This window comes from Bos javanicus, chromosome 4 (genome assembly GCF_032452875.1).
Source record: "Bos javanicus breed banteng chromosome 4, ARS-OSU_banteng_1.0, whole genome shotgun sequence".
Lineage (NCBI taxonomy): Eukaryota > Metazoa > Chordata > Mammalia > Artiodactyla > Bovidae > Bos > Bos javanicus.
In genome coordinates, this window is record NC_083871.1 from 45,065,970 (window position 1) to 45,091,267 (window position 25,298).

Sequence of the window (25,298 nt, forward strand, 5' to 3'; positions counted from 1 at the left end):
CAGTTTTAACATTAACTCAAAGTTCATATATTTAAACCTTTACTTATATTTGGTCCAAGATAATTTAATTAAATAAGCTAGTAGGCTGAAAGAGAAAGAAACCCTTGGAGGAGGAAAGCATGGGTTTTAGAGTCAGAAAGCCTGAAATTAGATTCAGAGTTCAGACTTTCATTCACTTTGTGCCTTGGCAAGTGGCCTAATCCCCTTGAACCTCAGTTTTCTCACCTCTCTAATGTAGATAAAGAAACACCACCACCTGCCATTCTATTTTCTACCCCTCCACCCTCCTCCTCCTGAGCAAAGAATGTAAATTAGCGAAGTTTAGTTTTCTAAGTGCTTCTACTTAGAAACACATAAAGGAGCCCCATACAACTTCCAAGTCATAGTCCAAGATACCATGTATGCATTTTATCCATTACCAGCTACACTCATCTTGAAGACAGACACCAAAATCACAAATTCATTTATCTGTTCAACAACTTATGAGCTCCCCCACGGGACTAGACATGGTGCAACTTTTTGGGGTAAAACAGGCATGGTCCTCACTCTCACAGAGGACAGGGCTAATAGGGAAACAGGTACAATGAATTAATCCACAAACAAACATAAAATTGATATTTGTGAAAAGTGCAGTGAAGGTAAAGAAGGTGGACATGAGACAAAAATGAGGAATGTCACTTCTACTGTGGGCATCTTAGGGCAAGTTCTCTAGAAGTAGAGCCTGAAGTGGGGATGCCTGTGCAAGTGATTCATTGAGAGAGCACTCCCAGGAGTCCGGAAGGGAGTGACAGCAACAGAATGAGGGCAGGGGGAGAATCTGGGCGAAGGTGGGGTTAGGACCAGATGGTGAAGATGGGTGGGACCCAGATCTCTGTGCTTTTGAAAGTTCCTCTGGTGGTTTCCGGAGAAGGCAATGGCAACCCACTCCAGTATTCTTGCCTGAAGAATTCCATGGATAGAGGAGCCTGGTGGGTACAGTCCATGAGGTCACAGAGTCAGACACGACAGAGTGACTAACAATACTACTACTACTAGCTATCTCTATACAAACATGGTGAAATCAGCCAGGGTTAAGAAGAGAGGGATGCATACAAAAGATCCAGGTAGATAGAAAACCAAACTGACTTGACTAGCTTCTCTCCCTGGAAGCCTAAAGTTTTACTTATTTATTTTTGGTTGTGCTGCGTCTTCCTTGCTATGTGCTGGCTTTCTCTAATTACAGAAAGCGGGGTCTACTCTTTGTTGGGGTGTGTGGGCTTCTCAGTGCAGTAGCTTCTCTTGTTGCAGAGCATGGGCTGTTAAGTGCAGTGGGCTTCAGAACTTGCAGTGCAGGGGCTCAGTAATTGTGGCTCCTGGGCTTTAGAGCACTGGCTCAGTAGCTGTGGCGCAGGGGGCTTAGTTGCTCCGTGGCCTGTGGGAACTTCCTGAAACAGGGATTGAACCCTTGACCCCTGTATTGGGAGGCAGATTCCCAACCACTAGACATCAGGTGAGCCCCTCCCTGGAAATCTAAATTACTTAATTGGCAGATCATCATTCCTATAGTTTCTGAATTGCCTATTCTTTTCTCAGGTACCAGATAATGGAGAAAATGTTGAAAATAGGTTCAATTCTCACTTTTGTAAGAATCTTATGTCTGTTGAATAGCATCCTGTGACCCAGGTGATTTCGTACTCTTGTGTATTTGTGTTAAGATCTTTATAAAAGCTTCTCCAATATTAAATTAGAACCTAAGGCAATGGCACCCCACTCCAGTACTCTTGTCTGGAAAATCCCATGGATCGAGGAGCCTAGTAGGCTGCAGTCCATGGGGTCGCTAAGAGTCGGACACGACTGAGCGACTTCACTTTCACTTTTCACTTTCATGCATTGGAGAAGAAATGGCAACCCACTCCAGTGTTCTTGCCTAGAGAATCCCAGGGATGGGGGAGCCTGGTGGGCTGCCGTCTATGGGGTCGCACAGAGTCGGACACGACTGAAGTGACTTAGCAGATACTCTGTCTTCTACATTCCTTCTCTACCAGACCCGTTGGATGCCTCCTGTGAAGATTTAATAAGTTTAAGTCTATCCTAAAGATGTGACTTAGTGACTGAGCGCACACACACACACACCCTACTGGAGTCATCCATAGCAGAATATCTTTCTAGAAGGTACTGTAGGTCTTCACTACAAAAAAGACAGAGTCTCTGGGAAGGTTTGTGGAGTAAATGGAGCCCAGGGGAAGAAACATTTAGTACATATCAGTCCAATGTGAGTCAAGGAGCACTGAATGGATAGTCAGTAGAGAACAAGATGAGGAGGAAATTCATGATTTAAGAGTCCCAGAAAGACCACAGGGTATGCAAAAATCCTTGAAATTTGGAGTCATCTAGACTAGCAGAGGGAGAAGGCAATGGCACCCCACTCCAGTACTCTTGCTTGGAAAACCCCATGGATGGGCTGCAGTCCATGGGGTTGCGAAGAGTCAGACACGACTGAGCGACTTCACTTTCACTTTTCACTTTCATGCATTGGAGAAGGAAATGGCAACCCACTCCAGTGTTCTTGCCTGGAGAATCCCAGGGACGGGGGAGCCTGGTGGGCTGCCATCTATGGGGTCGCACAGAGTCGGACACGACTGAAGTGACTTAGTAGCAGTGGCAGACCAGCAGAAAATAAAGGTGAGGAAGACATAAAATCAGATTTTGCTATCATCATAAATGCTGGACTTAATTTCCTATAGAAAAAACAGTGGCCTGAGTGGATGTAAGTGGGAGTTCAGATTTTTCATGAATTACTTTTCTCCTACCACAGTTGTTTATAATTGATTCCTAGTTAATAAACACAAACCAGAACTTTGAAGGATGTGAAATTGTTTGTATAAAGTACCCTACATTTTCCTCTGCCTCTGTCCTCAAGGACAAATCAGGTAATCTGTAAGAATGACAAACATAGACACACTTTCACACACTCACTCAAACTCAGAAACATTCAAGACATAGAAAAAATGCGTAAGAAGGACTTTGACAATAGTCATGTGGGGGGGCCATAAGCTACATTCCCAGGGACTGACTGTGGCCTCTGTTCCCATGGTGATTATACATTCAACTCAGGGCCTCCTTCCCACTCAATGTAACCTCCATTGAGAGGCAAAAAAAACAAAAGGAAATAAAGCTAAAGCACTTCAGTGGTCCACACTGGGCACAAAGGCTGCCAGTACCATAGCCAGATGCAGGGAGCTGCTCCAACTGTCACATTACACACCTCATAGTTCGCTAATAGCTCCCTCCTCATTAGAGGGCCACTGTAGAAAATGCTGGATCAGGAAAGCTTTGTGAAACATGCAAAGATTTTTTTACTCCAATTCATTTGCAATTTGCTTTATTACCTTATTAGTTATGCACAGATGAACAATTCCAAATTTCTCTTCCTATATCAATTTGTAAGAACCTCTGTGACTAATGTGTATGTGTGTGTGTGTGTGTGCGCGCCTGACTGTGATACGTGATGATCAGTAGATAGAAACAGTATTTTTCCCACATGGTTCTTTTCCCACAATACAAAATTATTTTGGAACTGTAACTTCTTTTTTGCCTAAAATTCAACTTTTTATTTTGAAGTAAAAGAAATAATGTATAGAGATCTTATGTACCTTTTATCTATCTTGTCCAACGGTAATATTGTTCATAACTGTAATACAATATCACACCCAGGAAATTAACTTTTGATATCAAGTCTAAAAATTCTTCACCTAGCCCTACATCCCAAAGATTTTATGTTATGTTTTTCTAAAAGTTTTATAGTTTTACGTTTAAGTCTATGATTCAATTTTAGTTGATTTTTATATAAGGTGTGTGATTTAGGCTGAGGTTCACTGAGGGAAGTGGGGAGGGTATCTAGAAATATCCAACTGCTCCAGCACCATTTGTGGGAAAGGGTATCCTTTGACCATTAAATAACTTTCTCATATTTGCCAAAAATTAGTTGGCTAGGTGTGTGTGGGTCTATTTCTGGCTTGAGATAATCACAAAAGATTGAGATGAAAATGACAAAGCTTCAAGAACTTGGAGAGATGCTAATAAACATGGAAGACAGATAAAGTAATTCATCATAAAGAGAACTGTTATCCCCAATAAAGAACTCACTGAGTGGAATGCCAGAATATGTAAACAAAGAGAATTTTCCTAAAATGAAGAAAGATGTGAATCTGCAGATTGAAAAAATATATTGTGTTCCCTGAAATTTTGATGAAAATCACTGAACACAAAAATTACTCAAAAAAAGAAAAAAATTACTCAATATTATGATATATCCATAGTTAAGTTATTAGACTTCAAGGGTAAACTATTTTTTTCTTAGATTTTCAAACAGACAAAGTGAGCCATACTTAGGGTAGTTAAAACAAATCTGGTTAGCCTCTGTTTCTCCAAAGCAATACTGAAGAAAATAATGGAGCTGTGTTTATGAAATTCTGAGCAAACGAAAATGTGACCCAAGAATATCAAGCCCAGATAAAATATTGTTCAAGGATAAAGACAAAAGCAGATATTCTCAAACATGAAAAGCTTAAAGGAATTTGACATCCATAAAGAAACTTTCAAAACAACAAAACTAGCAACAACTATTTGAGAATGAAATTCAGTCAAAAGATTAATCAGTTTAGAAAAGCCGCATAAAAGGACTGGTGATAAACGTCAACCCATTTAAATATCATGACCATACCAACAATAGTGCTGAGACAATTAGACATCCTATCTCATATGGTATTATAAAAATTAACTCAAAATGGACCACAGACGTAGACGAAAGAACTAAAATTATAAAACTCTTAGAGGAAAACACAGATGTAAATCTTCGTAATCTTTGTGCATTTTTTTAATATGACACCTAAAACACAAGCAACTAAAGAAAAAAAACAAATACACTGGACTTCATCAAATAAAAACTTTTGTACTTCACAGACTCAGTGGAGAGACTGAAGAAGCAAGGTCTGAAAATGAGTAGGAATCAGAGGCTAAGCAGGATGCGTACAACACAGCCTCCACTGGGAGTTCAGTGCCTCCAACATGCCTGGGCTCTCCAGGGGCCACTTCTGCTATAAGTCATTTCCCCACCTCCCCTACAGTCCCTCAGACATCAAAGTCATACTCAAATCCCAATGAGATTCCATTTCACCTCCACTAGGATGGCTAAAATAAAAAAAAAGACAATAACAAGTAGTGGTATGGATGTGGAGACATTAGAACCCTTACGTGCTGCTAGTGGAAATGTAAAGTGGTATAACACTTTGGAAAACAATATGATGGTTCTTCAAAAAGTTAAGTGTAGAGTTACCATTTGACACAGCAATTCCACTCCTAGGTATATACCTGAGAAATGAAAACAGATGTCCACTTGTATACTGATGTTCATAACAGCATAAGTCATAAGAACAAAAAGGTGGAAATGATCCACAGGTGTATATCCATGAAACAACATTATTCAGTAGTAAAATGAATGAAGGACTTACATGTTCGGCGACATGGACGAACCCTGAAAATACTATGTAAAGTGAAAGAAGTATAGTCCTTGATTACAAGAAACAAGTATACTCAATGATTATATGAAAGACTATAAATTCTATTACACCATTTTTAGAAATGTCTAGAAAAGGCAAAACTGTCAAGAAACAAAGTAAATTTTTTTGGGTAGTTACCTAGGGTTGGGGGAAAAGGTAAGAGTGGAGGTTGACAGCAAAGGGTATGGGTTTCTTTTTTTGAGGTAAATAAAATGTTCTGGAATTGGTGGTGATGGTGACCCAACTCTGTGAATATACTGAAAGTCACTGAACCGTATAATTTAAGTGGCAGAATTATATGATGTGTGAATTATTTCAAAATTGTTACCAAGACTTGGATAAAGGATTTGAATAGATATCTTAGTTGTTCTGCTTTTAAGATTTTCTCTTTCTATAGTTTTATCATTATGATATGTCTAGGTGTAGACGTCTTAGAGTTTATTCTACTTTGACTTTGTTCAGATGTTTAGACATGTAGATTAGTGTTTTCCATCAAATTTGGGTGTTTTGGATCATTATTTCTTCAAAGATACTTTCCCTCCCTTTCTCTCTGTACTTTCTGTCTGGAACTCCCATCATGTGCATGTTGGAATGCATGAAGGTATCTCAAAGAAATCTGAGGATCTGTTCATTTCCCTTCATTTTTTTTCTCTTAAACTCACCGACTGTTAATCTCAGTTGATCTATCATCACTTTCTGGCTCTTTCTTCTACCTGTTCATAGCTGCTGTTGAGCCCATCTAATGAATTTTCCATTTCATTTATTATATCTTTTAATTTCAGGCTTTTGACTTAAAGATAATTACTATCTCTTTCTTGATATTCTGTATTTGATGAGACATAATTCTCATACCTTCCTTTAGTTGTTTAGACATTGTTTCCTTTAGTTTTGTGAACATTTTAAAAACATCTTATTTTAAAAGGTCTTTGTCTTTTTAGTCCAATGTCTTGGTTTCCTCAGGGACATTTACTTTGATGTTTTTTTCCTGTGCGCGACTGTATTTTCTTAATTCTTTGAACTGTAATTTTTTTGTTGAGAACTAGACACTTAATATAATGTGTCAGTTCTGGATATCAGATTCCACTCTCTCCAAGATATAGTCGCTGCTATTTGCTTTAGTGACTTTTCTAAATGAATTCCTTAAATTCATGTGTTACCACTGAAGTTTCTGCTCAAATATCTTAATGGTCAGCTAATAATTACACAGATACTTCCATGAATGCCTAGATCCAATGAACTTCTCAGTCGTTGTCAAGAAGCTCTGTGTATACCTTCAACATTTAGCCAGGCAGTTGACAACTCAGCCTTAGCTTTTTCTTCCTGCTTGCACAGAGCCTCGAGGTCAGTCAGTGGGTTCTCAGGTTTCTCCTGGGCATGTGTACAGCCCTGAGTATGCACACAGCCATAGACATGTGCAGGGCTTTCCAGACTCCCAGAAATATGTCTGGGCTTTTTATTTTTTATTTTTATTTTTTTTGTCTGGGCTTTTTAAAGCCTCTATAGGTAGACCTCAGAGATCTTGTAGGTTCAGTTCCAGACTACCACAATAAAGTAAATATTGTAATAAAGTGAGTCACATGAATTTTCAATTTCCCACTTTACATAAAAGTTATGTTTATACTATACTGCAATGTGCAATAGCACTATGTCTAAAAAGCCAATGTACAGACCTTAATTTAAAAATTATCTCTTGCTAAAAAGTGCTACCCATCATCTGGGCCTTAGTAACATTCAAGATCACTGACATCGCAGATCATCATAACAAATATAATACAAATATAATAACAGTGAAGAAAGTTTGGAATATTGTGAGAATTACCAAAATGTGACATAGAGACACAAAGTGAGCAAATGACCCAGAAGAAAATGGTGCCAAGAGGGTTGCCGCGAAATTTCAATTTTTAAAAGTCACAACATTTGTGAGACACAAAAAAGTATAGAGCAGTAAAACGAGGTATCCTTATATGGACAACTGAGGCCCTAGCTTTTTCTTTTAAGCTTCTTGGTTTGCCTATTGTTTGCTACCTCCAAGCAGCCACCTAAAGTTAGACAGCTGCCTCTAAATATTATCGACAAGCATCTCCAGAAGAAGGCTTCTGGCCTCAAGTCAGGTCAAATAAAGGCAAACTCACAAGTGAGGTCATCCAAAAAAGCATGAAAAGTGAAAGATGTGAAAGTGTTAGTTGCTCAGTCATGTCAACTCTTTGCAACGCCATGGACTGTAGCCTACCATGCTCCTCTGTCCATGGAATTTTCCAGGCAAGAATACTGGAGTGAGTTTCCATTTCCTTCTTCAGGGGCCGTCCTGACTCAGGGGTCAAATCTGCATCTCCTGCATTGGCAGGCAGATTCTTTACCGCTGAGCCACCAGGGAAGCCCCAGTGGAGCATGAGACAGGTCAAATAATTTAGATTCTCTGGATTTGAGGCCTTGAAGGAATTCCAACCCAATTTTGCCCTCTCTGGTGGCTACCAGGCTACTGATTTTCACCTTGGTTGTGAGATCCTGGTTTTCAAGGGTACGAGTTAGGGGCAAGGGGCTAAAGACAGAGTTAAACACTATAGTTTTAAACCCTTAAGTTAGAATAGTATGAAGCTCAGTATTTTTACTGAGATTTCAGTGTTTTTACTGGATAAAAAAAAAAAAAAAGCACCCAGATTACTGCAAGCCTTGTTTAATTTTCAGAGTTTTGAAAATGTTGATTCTGGCCATTTTTATTTTTCATTTATTTATTTAGGCATGCTGCGTGGCATGCGGGATCTTAGTTCCCTGGCCACGGATCAAACCCATGCCCTCTGCAGTGGAGGCCCGGAGTCTTAACCACTAGACTACCAGAGAAGTCTCATATTTTGGCCAATTCAGTTTTCTCATTTATTTTATGAAAAGAAGAGAGAATTTGCAGAGGTCTTTATCCTGTCATTTTCCCTGAGATCCTAAGCTAAGTTTGAATTAAGATGTGCTGAAATTTCCCAGGTGCTTCCTGTGGTTATACCTAAATATTTTTGTATATATGTATGATGCTTGTATTTCTTTATTGTTAACACACATTTGTTTTATAAACATGAAGGAATAAACCTGGCTGTCTTTATTATATAATAGACCCTGTAGGCTGAACTGTGGATCATAGCAGAAGGGAGAGGTGGAGAGAGATGAGTCTGGAAAGATAAGCAGGAATCAGCTCATGAAGGGACCTATCTTCCATACTAAGGAGCCTTCACTTTATCCTGACCAAGGGAAGTTACTGGGGGATTCTTCACAATGGGACTATCATACTAAAAGTTGCACTCAAAAAAGACCCCTTGTTCCAAACACTATGACAGTTGGGCTGGAGTAGATTGAAAAGGCTGGAAAGGGGTGTATTAATTGGATGTTGAGAATGAGAAACAGGGAGGAGCTGAGGATTAAATCCAGGTTTCTGGTTTGGATGTCTAATGAATGGAGGTATCATTGGCTGTTTTCATTGACTATACAAGAATAGACTTAGGAGCAAGCCAGTGAAGTGCATTCTGGACAAGTTGATATTGAGGTGCCAATGGGATATTAAAGTGTAGTTGTCTAGTCACTGAATGGTTAAGTGGCCTGGTCTCAAAAGAAAGACAAACAGGGAAGGCCTCAGGTGAAAGTGGAAACCATCAGGGAGAGTGTGCAGTGGAAGAGGCCCAGGCCGAGGTCCAAAACCCTGGGGAACATCAGCTTTCAGCTTAAGGTAGGAAGCCTTAAGAGCAAAGGCTTTGGAGCTACAGCCTATTATTAGTATCCTGAACTCTAGTCATGTATGGATGTGAGAGCTGGACTATAAAGAAGGCTGAGTGCTGAATTATTGATGCTTTTGAACTGTGGTGTTGGAGGAGACTCTTGAGAGTCCCTTGGACTGCAGGGAGATCCAACCAGTCCATCCTAAAGAAAATCAGTCCTGAATAATCATTGAAAAGACTGATGCTGAAGCTGAAACTCCAATACTTTGGCCACCTCATGCGAAGAACTGACTCATTTGAAAAGACCCTGATGGTGGGAATGATTGAGGGTGGGAGGAGAAGGGGACGACAGAAGATGAGACGGTCGGATAGCATCACGGACTCAATGGACATGAGTTTGAGTAAGCTCCAGGAGTTGGTGTTGGGCAGGGAAGCCTGGTGTGCTGTAGTCCATGGGGTTGTAGAGTCGGACATGACTGGGTGTCTGAACTGAACTAAACTGAACTCAGGCAAGTTGTTTATCCCAGTTTCTACATCTATAAAAGAGCACAGGAATAGTACAGTTACTACAGTGCTGGCTATTTTTAGTCTCACTAAGATATATGTGCATGAAGAGCTGCCCAAGAAAGTAAAGAAGAAGGGACTAGAAGAAAGAGCATCTCTTAAAGGAGGATTTTCCTGGTGCCTCAGTGGCAACTAGAGAGTAGCCTTTGCTCACTGCAACTAGATAGAAGCCTTCACAGCAACCAAGACCCAGCACTGCCAAAATAGATAAATAAAGTAAAATAAAATGATACAATGAGGAAAGTCCACTTCCCTGGTGGTCCAGTGGTTGAGATTCCTCTTCCAGGGCTTCGCTGGTTGTCTAGTGATTAAGAATCTGTGCACCAATGCACTGGACACAGTTCTATCCCTGGTCCAGGGAAGATTCCACATACCTTAGAGCAACTAAGCCTTGTGTGCCACAACTACTGAGCCCAAGAGAAGCCACTCCAATGAGAAGCCCGTGCAAGATAACAGAACAGTATATAATGGAACAATAGCACCCTTCTCTCTGCAAGTAGAGAAAGCCCCACTGCCACAGCAAGGAAGACCCAGCACAGCCAAACAAACAAACAAATCTTAACATAAAGAGTCCTCTTCCAACACAGGGGATATGGGTTTGATCCCTGGTCACGGGAACTAAGATCTCACATGCCACAGCGCAACTACACCCACCGCGAGCAATTACTGAGCTACAATATTTCATAGTCAACTACAGGCGCCCAAACTAAAGAGCCCCCGTGCTCTGGAGCCCCACCACCACTAGAGAAGTCTGCGCTTTGCAAGGAAGAACCCCGTGTACTGCAACTAAGACCCCATGCAGGAAAATAAATAAACAAAAATTTTAAACAGATAGAATGAAGAAAGAAATCCATGTCAAGGATTGTATGTCCATCTTTCAGCAGTTAGTGGCTTCACAACAATTTCTGTGGAATGGGATGAGCCAGACTGTAAGGTGCTGAAGTGTGAATAGGTGTCAACACTGATACTTGCTTCTCTCCCCTCACCACGCCCGTCCCTTGCACTAGAGACTTCCTCTAAGGACAGTGAGGAATCATGTTCCTTATATTACGGATCAAATCCCTCCTTTTCCAATCAATTTTACCCACCACTGGGATAATATGTTGCCCCAAGTTACCTTTTTCTACCTTTGTGCACTTGCACGTCGTAGGAGATAAAAGTAACCGCTGATACAGGGGCTTCTACAGACTCCCTAATTCGTGTTCTTCAGTCAGCACCACGTCCTGAAAGATTCCAAGACCGCTTACAGGACTGTCATTCCCATCATGGTCGCTAGGTGGGGTCCACCCTCTCGTCTGGGACATCAGGTCACGACCCCGGAAGCACACCCTTCCTACAGTCCCAAACTGAGACGATGGCGGCGGCGGCGTCGGTGGCCCGAGCGGTGCTATTTTCTGCAGCGCGGCGGCGGCTTTGCGGTTTCACCGAGAGGCTCCTAATCGGAGGCGCTGCTGGGCGGGTGAGCTTCCGTCTACTTGTCTGGGTGCCACCTGGAATCAGGCTAGACCGGGCCTTATCCGCAGGACCCTGTGCGGCGACCCTGAGTTAACGGGCGCCCGGCTGGGCCGCGGGCGTCCGCCCCACACACCTCCACCTGCGGATCGGGCCTTAGCCGGGACCCGTGGGGCATCCGGCTGCCGGGGACGCTTATTTCCGTCGGCGCTGGGCTGGCTTTGGTCACCCGCAGCGCGTGACCTGCCAGGGACGTGTGGGATGACCGTGGTTTACTAACCCCCTCCCCCAGTTACTCAGTCATTATAAAGAGTGCGTGTTGATTATTAAAATCGCAGTGGTTACAATTGGCGGGGGTGGGGGGGTGGTGGTGGGGGTTGCTGTTAAAAACTGAGGACCCACCCCCATCCGCTCCGAGTTCTCTTTTTGCCTAAAACTGGCTCTCGTCCTGATCATCAGCTCTGGTTCCTGTGAACCCTGGGGCAGCTAAAGGAAAAGTTTGTCTGTATATGTATTTTCTCGTAAGAGACTTAGCTTTCTCTAGAGTTCGAGGGACTTTTAACATATGTATAAAGAAGAAAACATATGGGGACCTGCGAATAGTCCATAGTCAATTAATCAGTCAGCCAGAGTGTATCTTGAGTAATTACCCTTCTTTCTACCCTCTTTTTCTGTCCTTTTCAAAACTTTGCTTTTCTTGAACAGTGGAAGCTAAGCATTTCTATGCTGTGAGTGTATTTTTATATTTTTTTCTCCTTTTCTTGACCTTTTTCTCCCCTTCTTGTTCCCTTTATGAGTACTAAGCATTTCTAGAAGTATTGAAATAAAAGTAGTTTCTTTTAGGATAGTGACAAAAACTGTTCATTTTTCTTCAGGAAAGGGCATGTTTGTAGACTTGTTGCTGGCTTTAGGAAAGTGGTTGGTCGAGGAATATTCCTAGGGTAGGCAAAGGGGTGGATCTAGTGAAGTAAAAGTTAAGGAGGAAAGTAGTTTAGAGTCTCTTTGACATAGATTTGGTTTTCCAATCAGTAATTTGTATTAAGAACAGTGATATGTTTTGCTGCCTCCTTTCTCCCCAACCAGTCTTTATATTTTGGAGGAAACAGATTGAGAAGTACACAGGCTGCTGCACAAGTTGTTCTGAATGTTCCTGAAACTCGAGTAACCTGTTTGGAGAATGGACTCAGGGTGGCCTCTGAAGACTCTGGGCTTGCAACATGCACAGTAAGTGCTTTAGTTTGACCCCTCATTAGGAGACAGCAGACTGTACGTGTAAAGCTTTTCAGTAGGTTGGCAGGTAGATGGAAGGAGCAGCAGTTATTTTGCCTTGACAAGTGATTGTCCCTTGTGACGCTTTTCTTGTAATACTTCCATACTGGATGCGTGTGTGCTTAGTTTAAGTGACTACATCTTGTAGCAGGTTGTACTGTGCAGTGTTGATAATAATGAGAGCAGTATACTTGCTGGACTACCGTGTGCTAGATGTTTTTACATATCTTGTCTTATTTGATCTTTAAAATACTTCTTTGTAGCAGGGATCATTTCATCCATTTGATAGTTGAAAAACAAGATTCGAGAAGTTAAATGGTTTTGTCCAAGGTTACAACTAATACATGATAGAACAGGATCTTAACCTAGATTTTCTGACAGTCTCTTCTGATGTTCTTTATCTTATACTTGATAATTGACTGTAGTAACACACTGGGCTAACAATCTGGGTCCTCAGTAAAGCTGCCAAGTGTTTGTGGCACCCAGTAGACTGACGACTAAAATTTTTAAATCTCATAATTCATAGGATTATATTGTCAATCCAGTCAAGAAAACTTTAATGTTAAGACTGGAAAGCATTTGTCAGAAAAAGGAAGAACACTGCTCCCACCCCTACCTTATCCCCTCAAAAGAAAGAAGATGACGTCTTATCTAATTCTTACCTGACTATATTAAGGTTGGGCTCTGGATTGATGCTGGAAGTCGATATGAAAATGAGAAGAATAATGGAACAGCTCACTTTCTGGAGCATATGGCTTTCAAGGCAAGTTATAAAGATTATTTTTTAAATACATTTTAAGAGATAGTAAACACAAAGTCTTATTCTAAGACTACGTGATATAGTCTTATATATAAGACTATATATATGTCTTATATATACTACTTCAAAAGTATAGCATGTCTTATTTTTATTATTTTTTAGAATCTTTCTTTTTTCAGGATAATTACCTGGAATAATTACTGATAATTGCTCTGTAGAGGTGAAACAAAGATTTTCTCTTGGGATGTAAATGTCATCTGAAAGTATGTCACTATTTCTGAAGCCCGATGTAGTTTAGAAACCAAATTTGGTCCTTACATCAAACTGTACATAGGCTTCTGTCCTCACCTCATATTCATTGTTTGAACTGTGTAGAACAAATGAGGGATAAAGGAAGAGATTTTATATTTATATATATATATATTTTTTTTTCCCCCCTCTCTCTCTTTTATTTCAGGGCACCAAAAAGAGATCCCAATTAGATCTGGAACTTGAAATCGAAAATATGGGTGCTCATCTCAATGCCTATACCTCCAGAGAGCAGACTGTATATTATGCCAAAGCATTCTCTAAAGATTTGCCAAGAGGTATTATTATTTATACTGCAGATACGTAATTTTCACAGGCATTCAGAAACAATTTAGTACTGTTTTCATTATGTTTCTTGAGAAAGAGTAAACCCCAGAAATGTGAAAATAAGTGAATCAAACTCCGGGTGAGGGGGCACCTATTTTTTCTACCAATATGACAAATGATATTAAATATTTATAGGCTGCAAGACTTGTACAAACCAGGTCCTAACACTTGATTCAAATATTAATTCCTCCAGAGTCATACCTGGGTAGTAAATGATTTTTAACTGTTTTATTATATGTTCACTTTTACTGTCTACTTTTTATTTTTGTTTTTTCTCTGTTCTGTTATCTGAATTTTTCATTTCTCTTACAAGCCAGAACATATTTTATATCTTCTGACTGCCGGGCTTTGTTTTTGAACAGAACGTGCTTGCTTCTTTATTTCATTTGCATATTCTGGTTCCTCCTCCTGGAGTGCACTTCTTTCTTAGCTTCCTTTACATTAATTTCAATTTCAAATTTGAATTTCTAAAATTCAATTTATTTAAACTAAAACCCAAAAAAATAAACCTAAAACAGTTCACTCATTTTTCCCTCCCCCATCTCTGGTGATGACCAATCTGAATGAAACTATATCATTAGAATACCTAAATAATAGTTTGCCCCACCTAACTCCAGGTTGTTTGGGTTTGTAGCTGCTTCTGGAAGAAACAAGTGATGGTATTATATATGTGTGTGTGTGTGTGTGTGTGTGTGTGTGTGTATGTATGTAAATTCTTTAATACTTGTATATATCCTATTTCTGACTGCATTTGACTTAGAATATCTTTAAGGTCCAATTTAATTTCAGGTATGTTATTGAGGATCTATGCTTTTAAATTTCAGTATTAAATATACATTAGAAAGAAGATTCTTATTAAAACATAAATATTGGGAAATATGAATCCCCACTTTTAGGTACTAGTCTAGACTACTACTTCCAAATAGAGGAGGCTCTTCATACAGGATCTCTCATTTTCCCATCTGTCTTTGGGCTCTTCCTTACCCATCTGGGCCTTTACTTCTCTGGACAGGTGGGATTTTATTGTTTTTAAATTTTATTGGAGCATTTTTTATTTGATTCACAACATGGTGTTAGATGGACAGATAGCTTTAATTTGGTTTTACAAATTATTTTTTCCTCTTGGTCATAATCTCAGTCCCAGCTTATTCTTGCAGTCTGTTTTGTCATTTTGGGCAATGTAGAGGTAATTAATTACAGGAAGTCCTTGGTACTGAAACATTTTTGCTTCTGAAACAAGTCCACTTTAAGTGAACTTAAAGAACAGAAGTTTATAGCAGGGTAACATAATGAAAGTTGATAAATTTGTTTTCTGTTTACTAAAATTTAGATTGTGATTACAACTGTATACTAATTCTTCAAGGATAGTTTAGGTTTCTCTTTTTTGGAGAAGTATGTACTTTCTCTGATAAAATTGCTTAATAGCATGATATATCCTTTAGTTTACTTGTGACTTTTTACAAATTAGGGTCGTTTTTGTATAAATATTTGAAGGTTTTATCAGTTTTCCCCAAGGGTCACTTAATTATCCTTTGATAGTCACATGTATGTCTTTTGGGGTAATTATCCTTTTCTACAACTGTTAACTATTCCAGCTCTGTTGAATCATCATTTATCAGAGTCTTTGATAAACAGTCAGAATCTAACCAGCACTGACCATTAATTGTAATTAAGTGGGGAAAGATGTTTGAGACGACACTAATTCTCGCAAATTTAGGAATTTTCTCCAAGCTTATCTGTACCACAGGGGATTATATTTTTCATTTTAATTTATTCCTTTTAGGTATATCAAATGTACAGAAACATTTATTTCTTCCAGTGTAATAATCATTCATTCAGTATTGAGTGCTGGTCACTATCATGGTTTCTGATGCTAATTTAATAGATATTAATAGTGAAAATTAAGACTCAGTGTTTCTTCCTGTGTTTTATTTTCAATTAGCTGTAGAAATTCTTGCTGATATAATACAAAACAGCACATTGGGAGAAGCAGAGATTGAACGTGAACGTGGAGTAATCCTTAGAGAGATGCAGGAAGTTGAAACCAATTTACAAGAAGTTGTTTTTGATTATCTTCATGCTACAGCTTATCAAAATACTGCACTTGGACGGACAATTTTGGGACCAACTGAAAATATCAAGTAGGTATAATTCTCAGATTTTTTTTTTTGAGAAAAAATTTGAATTGTGAAAATTAACATTCACAAACATTCAAAAAGTATGTTTCAGAAAGTAATTTTTTACCCCCAATAATCTGAATGAAATGGTATCATTATAGTAACTTGAACGACCCTTTAGCCCTACTTGACTTCAGGTATCTGGGTCCTATTTCTGGAGTAAACAAGTGATGATACTACATTTTATATATATATATATATATATATGTTGAAATTCTTTGATACTTGTTGTATATATCCTATTTCTGACTGCATTTAACTTAGAATAACTTTAATATCCAATTTAATTGGATATTAAAGGTATATTATGTGAGGTATATTATGTGAGGTATATTATGTGAGATATAAAGGTATATTATGTGAGGATCTTTGCTTTTAAATTTCCCTTTAGTACTGCTTTTCTTACTCCATTTACAGATCTATAAATCGTAAGGACTTAGTGGATTATATAACCACACATTATAAGGGACCAAGAATAGTACTTGCTGCTGCTGGAGGTAAGTTTAAATTTCTACGACTGTTTTAAACAGTGATATGCTTATCAGTTTGAGCCTGTTGGGAGATATCTTTAGAGTTTTCATTTACAGAGCAAATTGTTTAGTATGCTGGGTAAGGGCAATGCGGAACACTGAAACTGGACTTCCCCCGTCTTCTCTTTACTTAGGAGAGTTTTTTAATAGGAAAGCTTAGTGACCCTCTAGTATATAAGTGTACATACATAATGGAATTTACTTGCAAGGAAAGGGCAGATGGGTGAGCTGGAAGATAATGACAGTGGAAGATAGTGTTCAACAGTTTGGGAATCTCTTGAGATTTTAAATTATTTCTTGAGAACTAGCTTCATCCTTGGTCAGGCATGGCCCGAGTATGTTACGTTGTTTATTCATTCTTTGATTTGTTCGTTCATTCAGTAGATCTGCTAATTACTGAGAAGGGGAAGTATACAAAGGATTTTGAGACTATTTAATGGGAATTTGAACATGAAAGTGGCATGAGGACAAGGCCTCCTTGGAGGAACAGAGAAAGTAAGTTCAGGTTAGATTTTGCTAGATTTCCTGGTAGTCTGAATTTAGGCAAATAGTACATTTTATTGGTTTCCAGTTTTATTTTCTCTTTTTAAGACAAAACGAAGATTTACATGGCATGTTCTTTTGTGTAAATTTTCCTTTAGAAATGATAATAATTTAAAATTCTAGTTGGCCAGGATAGACTTTATTACTTGGGAATAATGAAGAAGATGAAAATGAGGTTAACTGTCAGAAACATGTTACCTTTGTGTGGCTCTGTGTGCTCTAAAGTTCTCGAGTTAGTAACACTGTTTCTAAAATGGCTGGTGGTGACTGGAGTTCCACAGTGAAACTGCCTTGGAAAGGGGACACTGTTGGTTGGATGGGGCCTCAACAACTAAGTTGTCTAGGAGATTCTGCCATTGTTGGTGGCATATGGATGCAGTGGGTTTTGTCACACAGTTCATTGGTTCATTTTGACATTGTCACAGTTGGGATATCTTACAATTAATGGCCTATCCTAGATTAATTAGCATATTGTCTTATTGGTACATAAGCGATGATGTTTCTTATAAGCAGTGGCATTATAAATTCAGTGAAACAGGCCAGACCCAGCTTCATTAAAAAAAAAAAAAGAAAAGAAATTATTGGCTCCCCTGCCTTTTAGATAGAGGTAAGTAGAGGTGGTACTGGGACAGGAGCTGAAAGTCTGGAACATCCAACCAGGAGGGCTACAGATAAAGGTAGTAAAACAGTGGAGGTGGTTGCCAGGTGCTGAGAATTGTGTCCATGCTCACGGGTCTACCCTCTGCTTGTCATCTTTGTACCACCAAGTTCTTCCTATTGTCACCGTCTGGACTGATATCCAAGGTGGCTCTCCTATGTAGTGATTGTGAAAAGAACGTGTATATAATCATTCACTGTCTTGTTTTATACCAGAGATTCTTTGGAAAATATGGGTGTAAGTTGTGCTTTTATGTTCTAATGGAATGTTTCATTAAAAAAAAAATTTCGTGGCGATATTTTTTAAGGCACTTACCCATGCCTGAATTAGTCTTGTAAGTTTAAGAATCTTTCACTGAATCTCTTTAGGCTCAAGTTTGGAAAATAGGGCTATAGAATCCAAGTACTTCTTAAATTTTGGATAGCAAATAGTGAGTATTTGATTAGCTATGAATTTATTCAGGAATCTGTGTGAGGTTATTTTAGTCCTGAATTTTGATAGCAGAGCACAGAGAATAAAGTATGTCCAGCTTTCTTTAAATGATACAGAGCTCATATTCTTTTCTACTTTAAAAATTTTATTGAAAAGTGACCCTTTTTTGCTAGTTTGCAACTAGGACTTATGGGGGCTTCCCTAGTGGCTCAGTTGGTAAAGAATTCACTTGTAATGCAGGAGACTGCCTACAGTGCAGGAGACCCAGGTTGGATTCCTGAGTCGGAAAGATCCCCTGGAGAAGGAAATGGCAACCCACTCCAGTATTCTTGCTTGGGAAATCCTATGGGCAGAGGAGCCTGGTGGGCTACTGTCCACGGGGTCGCAAGAGCTAGACATGACTTAGCAACTCAACCACCATCACCACCACCATTTAGGACTTTTAATTACTTAATATAACATGATTTTGTATGGAAAGTAATACCTTCAAGCTATCTTATCCTTATCTTAATATAACATGATTTTGATGGAAAGTAATACCTTCAAGCTATCTTATCCTTGTCTTTGAATCAGTGCATGAAAACTGATTGTTACTCAGAATGAGAAATCTGTGCAACTGCAAGTCTTATCAACCAGGGATAAAATGTGCTTTGTGAGCTTACTCTTGAAAAGGCTTTTTACTGACTGCAAGTAGTCCTTGTGTAACCTGTATCAGTTATACCACCTTAAGCTCATTGTAAACAGAAGTACTGGCAGTTAATTGTGTGCTTTACATTTTATTGCTGCTGGATATATGAAATATTTTCCTTCAATTTAGGAGTTTCCCATGATGAGCTGCTTGAGTTAGCAAAATTTCATTTTGGTGAATCTTTGTCCACACACAAAGGAGAAATACCAGCTCTGCCTCCGTGCAAATTCACAGGAAGTGAGGTAGGCCGAGCCTCCTAAGCTTTTAACCCTTTTGGTTTCTTGTGTTGTATTTATGACTGTTCGTACAAAATGTGCCTGTTCCTAACAGTAAAATGGAGGAAACCAAAGGAGTCCAAATGCATATGGATTCAGTTGCTTATATTTCTTCCTGTTCCATGTATTTAACCACCTATTTTTCTTTTTTAAGGAAAGTATTACTTGGTCTTTTTGTGCTTTTTGACATTATGCCTATTTTCCTATTGGCAGGGCATAAAAGTAATCTTTTATTTTAAAAACATCCCACATTTTGACACTATTAGATTTATTCCTGACTGAGTCTACCCACAGTACATTTCTGGGTGTAGCTGTTAAAGCCAGAACTTCTAGAGAAATCTGCTCTCTGTCAGCTATTTCTTTAAGCCTCATTAGAAGCTTTGTTTGCCACATTAGGGATGATGCTCATATATTAGTATCTGGAAAGAAGCCTGATTTTGGCAGTTACATGAGACTAGCATTGGCAGTACAAAAATAAGCCTGTTGAGATTAGCCTAAATTTAGACAGAAAAATTCAGACTGATGATTATTTTTGCCAGTTAAATAATGCAAAGCTTTTTGACCACATTAATTATCTGGTAGCTACGTGTCTGTAGTATTTCAACTAGAGATCTTTTGGTGAAATCCTTCTGAACTATGGAGTATAATGAGGCCTGATTGTTTAAAAAACAAGAGTGTCATGGTGAGCGTTTTAAGTTTGCAATTAATAGCACTGGTGAATTAGTTTATTGTCAAGCATGTTATAGAGTGGTAATCTCAACTAGAGCTTTGCATCCTTTATCCCAACTAGATTCGAGTGAGGGATGACAAGATGCCTTTGGCACATCTTGCGGTAGCTGTTGAAGCTGTTGGTTGGGCACATCCAGATACAATCTGTCTCATGGTTGCAAACACACTGATTGGCAACTGGGATCGCTCTTTCGGAGGAGGAATGGTATGTGATTTTAAAAGTAAATTTCCATAATAAATGAGAAGATAAAACTGTGCTTGAATTTTGACTTACATATGAACTGATCCTGGATTGCTCCCAGGCAAGAAAAAAAACTTTCTTTTGGTGTATTGTTAAATTTTGATTAAGGATAGAAGGATTCATTGATAGTACTATATCAACATTAATATCCTAATTTTATAACTGTAGTAAGGTTAAATTCATTGTTTTTCAGAAGTGCATATTAACAAGTATTTGGGGGTAAAAAGGATATTTGCACTATATTCTCAAACAGTTGAAAAATATGTTAAAGAGAATTGATAAAGGAAAATAAGTTAACAATTGTTAAGGAATTTGGAAAAGGTAATTCTTTGTACTATTTTTGTTCCTATTCTGTTATGTCTGAAGTTACTTCAAAATTTATCTCATCCTCTGCTGCCCCCTTCTCCTCTTGTCCTCCATCTTTCCCACCATCAGGATCTTTTCCAGTGAGCCAAGCCTTCACATCAAAGTATGGTGGCCAAAGTATTGGAGCTTCACTTCAGCATCAGTCTTTCCAATGAATATTCAGGGTTGATTTCCTTTACCATTGACTAGTTTGATCTCCTGGCAGTCTAAGGGAGTCTCAGGAGTCTTCTCCAGCACCACAAATTGAAAGCATCAATTCTTCGGTGCTCAGTCTTTTTATGGTCCAACTCTCGAATCAGTATTTGACTGCTGGAAGAACCATAGCTTTGACTATATGGATGTTTCTCAGCAAAGTGATTTCTCTGCTTTTTAATACACTGTCTAGGTTTGTCAGTTTTTCGTCCAAGGAGCAAGGATCTTCATTTCATGGCTGTAGTCACCATCCACAGATTTTGCAGCCCAAGAAAATCTGTCACTGCTTCCACTTTTTCCCCTTCTATTTGCCATGAAGTGATGGAACTGGATGCCATGATCTTAGTTCTTTGAATGTTGAGGCTTAAGCCAGCTTTTTCACTCTACTCTTTCACCCTGAACAAGAGGGTCTTTAGTTCATCTTCATTTTCTGCGATTAGAGTGGTATCCTCTGCATATCTGAGGTTATTGATATTTCTCCCAGCAGTCTTGATTCCAGCCTGTGATTCATCCAGCCTGGCATTTCGCATGATGTACTCTACATAGAAGTTAAATAAGCAGGGTGACAATATATAGCCCTGTCATACTGCTTTCCTAATTTGGAACCAGTCCATTATTCCAAGTCTGGTTCTAACTGTTGCTTCTTGACCTGTGTACAGGTTTCTCAGGAGACAGGTAAGGTAGTCTGGTATTCCTATGTCTTTAAGAATATTCCACAGTCTGTTGTGATCCACACAGTAAAAGGCTTTATTGTAGTCAGTGAAGCAGATGTTTTTCTGGAATTCCCTTGTTTTCTCTATGATCCAGTGAACATTGGCCATTTGATCGCTGGTTCCTCTACCTTTAGTCTATACACAGTTTGTACACCTGGAAGTTCTTGATTAACATACTGCTGACACCTAGCTTGATGGATTTGGATTTTGAGCATAAGCTTACTTGCATATGAAGTGAGTGCAATCGTATGACAGTTTGAACATTCTTTGGCATTTCCCTTGGAATGAAAACTGACCTTTTCCAGTCCTGTGGCCACTGCTGAGTTTTCCAAATTTCCTGACAGTATATACTGAGTGCAGCACCTCAACAGCATCATTTTAGGATTTTAAATAACTAACAAAATGTATATATTTGTACTCAAAGACTTTGACAAAATATATTTCATACAAATATCTTAGGTTCACATGCTATATTTCAGATTTTTAAGCAAACTGCCAAAAGCTCTACAAAGTACGTTGGTAATAGTGCATTATTTTACTTCTTAACTTTTTAACTTTTTTGTTGGCAAAGCAAATTGGCATAGTTTATTCAGTTTTTTGGTTTATATGGTTTTTATAAGTGATTATTCAACAAAGCTGGAACACATAATTAATAACCATATCCCACGTCAGTCAGTGCTAGAAGTGGAATGCTGGGTTGGATTAGCCAAGGGATCCTGAGAATGTGCTTGAACTACAGTATGTGAGATCATCCCATTTTTAATTTTAGGGATAGCTCTGTCCTGACGGGATCTGTCACTTCTTTTTTTTGGTTTTAATTTTTATACTGTAGTTGATTTATAATGTAGTTGTGTTAGTTTTGGGTATGTAGCTAAGTGATACATATTTGTATAAATCCATTCACAGAGTATTACTTAAGAGTTCCCTGTGGCATGCATAGGTCCTTGTTATTTTATATATAGTGGTGTGTATACGTTAATCCCAAAGTCTGTGAGTCTGTTTCTCTTTTGTAAATAGGTTCACTTGTATCTTTGTTTTTTAATATTCTACATTTATATAAGTGATATATTTGCTTTTCTCTGACTTAGTATGATTATTATTTTAGAAGTGGGTGCAAATTCTAAGGATTAACTCTTTTAACATTATGACTTTCTCTGAGGATGATGCATTGGGCTGGTGAGGTAACTATAATTCTTAATTTCATTGAATTTTCACTTTTTATTGAGATATTGCTGAATAAAACTGAGAAACTCAGCCTTTTTGGGCAGTCACTATTTCTACATGTCATTTTTCTTTCTGGTAGTCTGCACATGTATACCTACAGTTCTTCTGGACAATTTCTTTTCCTTTCAGAATTTATCTAGCAAGCTGGCCCAGCTTACCTGTCATGGCAACCTCTGCCATAGCTTCCAGTCTTTCAACACTTCTTACACAGATACAGGATTGTGGGGAATCTATATGGTTTGTGAACCAGCCACTGTTGCAGATATGCTACATGTTGTTCAAAAAGAATGGTGAGAAAATAATTTAAATCTTGCTTAAGAATTACCAATTTAGACTACTTTCTTTTACACTGTTGACGGTGATTAATTTTTTATGGTGATAGCATTTTATTAAGAGAACAAGACTAAGTACTGTTCTACAGTAGCAACTGTTGCAATGTTTTAAAGATCACATTTCTTCTGGGTTTCATGTGAAGCTGATTTATATTATAGAAACTTCTTTTTTTTTTTTTTTAATATTTTGCTTTATGAATATTCACAGAGATATTTAATATCCAAAGAGATCTTTTTTTTTTTCTTTTCATGTAGACATAAGTTGTCAAACATCTTAAAACCTATAACTTGATTATCATCCCTTATGGGAAGTCCCTGTAGCAAGTTTTTACTACCATACTGGCTCAACATATTGTAATTCATACACTATCAAGATCTCTGAAAAATCATTGTTCATCTCTGTGTGACTAGGAGTATGAAATACCCTTTCTTTTATGGACCTTTGTCCCATAAATGTTAATGCACCCATGAAACTGATCTGATGTCTTTTAATTTTATTTTTGAAATCTGGTACTGAATCCCTAGATTATACTATCAGGACAATGTCATTGAAGAACAGCTCTGGGCAAAAATATGAAGTATGAAGCTTATTTCCTTCCCATTAGATTTATCTGTGCTGTCCTGATAAACTTCCCATGCCTATCACAATAACCAAAAATAAACTTCTTAATCATTAAGTAGCAGATTACTTCAGAAAGATCTTAAAAGTTAAAAATGTTTAAACGCCAACTAGAATTTTAGGAAATATTTCTAAACCTATTTGGCTTGGAAAGGCTGTGTTAAAAATGAATCTGAAGTTGCCATTGCTAAAAGAAATGTAGTGTTTTAGTCAAATCTAGTACCTTGAGACAGGCAGAAGGTCCCACGGCTTCTTGGAAAACTGTTATTTAGCTCTGGTCCCTTTCCTACACCATTCTTAAATGGTTTACGCTCTAGCTAGATGTAAAGTGAAGTGCAGTAGCTCAGCTGTGTCCAACTGTTTGTGATCCCATGGACTGTAGCCTTCCAGCCTCCTCCATCCATGAGATTTTCCAGGCAAGAGTACTGGAGTGGGTTGTCATTTCCTTCTCAAGGGGATCTTCCTGACCCTGGGATTGAACCCTGGTCTACCACATTGCAGGCACACGCTTTACTGTCTGAGCCAGACTTAAAGAGATGTAATCATTAACTTAATTATTAGGTTTAAATTAGACTCAGCTAGATTCTTTTGAGAAACCAGTGACCCACTGATCTATCCCCTAGCAAGTCAGATCCTAACACATGGGGATTCACAAATTTTCAAAATGACTGTAGAATTTCTCAAAATGCAGTCAGCCTATTTTTATATTGTAGTGAATCTCTGCTAACCATATCCCTTTTGAGAAATTAACCCTACCAGGAAAATTATCAGTAATATTTTAACTTTGTGTAACCTGTTGGGATCAATAGTAATTTCAACTTTTTACTAAATTGAATTCATAATCAATTGTACATTGTGGTATAACAGAGAATATAGCATCCTTTCTTTCTTTAGGTCATTAACTCATAAAACACGTAACATTTTCAAATTACTTGACCTTTGATTTTTCCAAATGGCTTTTAGGATGCGACTGTGTACAAGTGTCACTGAAAGTGAAGTTGCTCGTGCCAAAAATCTTCTGAAAACAAACATGTTGCTGCAACTTGATGGTAAAAGAATAAAGACTTAGGTCTTTTTTTCACATGGTTTATCTAGATTCCAGTCCTTAGTTTTCTTTTTTCATTAAAACAGGTTCCACTCCCATCTGTGAAGATATAGGTAGGCAAATGTTATGCTATAATCGAAGAATTCCCATCCCTGAGCTTGAAGCAAGAATTGATGTAAGTAGTCCTTAGATACTGTTGGATCTTGTGTAAAACAATCTTTGTTATTAATACAACAGCTCAAGATAGGTATCATAAAATTTGCTTTAGCTCTAAAATATTCCAGGTATACAATGTATTTACTAATACAAAAAATCTCGAATGCTTGTATCTTCAATTTTTCAGGCTGTAAATGCTGAGATAATTCGAGAAGTGTGTACCAAATATATTTATGATAAGAGTCCAGCTGTTGCTGCTGTTGGTAAGCCTGACTCCTAGTCTCCCATGCAGAAAGTTGGCTAAGGACTTTCCTTTTATTTAGTTATAACTGTCTTTTCTTTTAAATCCTTAGGTCCTATTGAGCAACTACCAGATTTTAACCAGATTTGCAATAACATGCGCTGGCTTCATGATTAAAAATGCTCCTAATAAACATTTGGAACATTATAAAACTGAGACCCTCA

The 25,298-nt window shown here is 38.3% G+C and overlaps 2 protein-coding genes across 2 annotated transcripts in view; one reads left to right on the forward strand and one right to left on the reverse strand.

Moving 5' to 3' along the window:
- NAPEPLD (N-acyl phosphatidylethanolamine phospholipase D) overlaps positions 1–11,028 on the reverse strand; it is a 92,027-nt gene extending 80,999 nt beyond the window's left edge. The window contains exon 1 of the mRNA XM_061413878.1: positions 10,914–11,028. The gene's annotated coding sequence lies outside the window, so the exon portion shown is untranslated. The remainder of the gene's footprint in view (positions 1–10,913) is intronic.
- An 89-nt stretch (positions 11,029–11,117) lies between these two features.
- On the forward strand, positions 11,118–25,290 carry PMPCB (peptidase, mitochondrial processing subunit beta). Its single transcript, XM_061413874.1, has 13 exons — positions 11,118–11,255; positions 12,332–12,472; positions 13,194–13,280; positions 13,735–13,864; positions 15,856–16,054; positions 16,508–16,587; positions 19,071–19,183; positions 20,007–20,150; positions 22,811–22,971; positions 24,596–24,681; positions 24,764–24,852; positions 25,021–25,096; positions 25,187–25,290. The coding sequence occupies exons 1-13, from the start codon at positions 11,151–11,153 to the stop codon at positions 25,249–25,251; spliced, it is 1,476 nt and encodes a 491-aa protein (XP_061269858.1). The 5' UTR covers positions 11,118–11,150; the 3' UTR covers positions 25,252–25,290.
- Positions 25,291–25,298: the final 8 nt, after the last annotated feature.

Excerpts from the sequence above, each read along its gene's own strand:
- PMPCB (XM_061413874.1), top strand. The coding sequence starts at position 11,151 with ATGGCGGCGGCGGCGTCGGTGGCCCGAGCGGTGCTATTTTCTGCAGCG. Across the intron at positions 19,184-20,006 it reads GCAAATTCACAGGAAGTGAG|ATTCGAGTGAGGGATGACAA; the intron begins GTAGGCCGAGCC and ends TATCCCAACTAG. Across the intron at positions 24,682-24,763 it reads CATGTTGCTGCAACTTGATG|GTTCCACTCCCATCTGTGAA; the intron begins GTAAAAGAATAA and ends TCATTAAAACAG.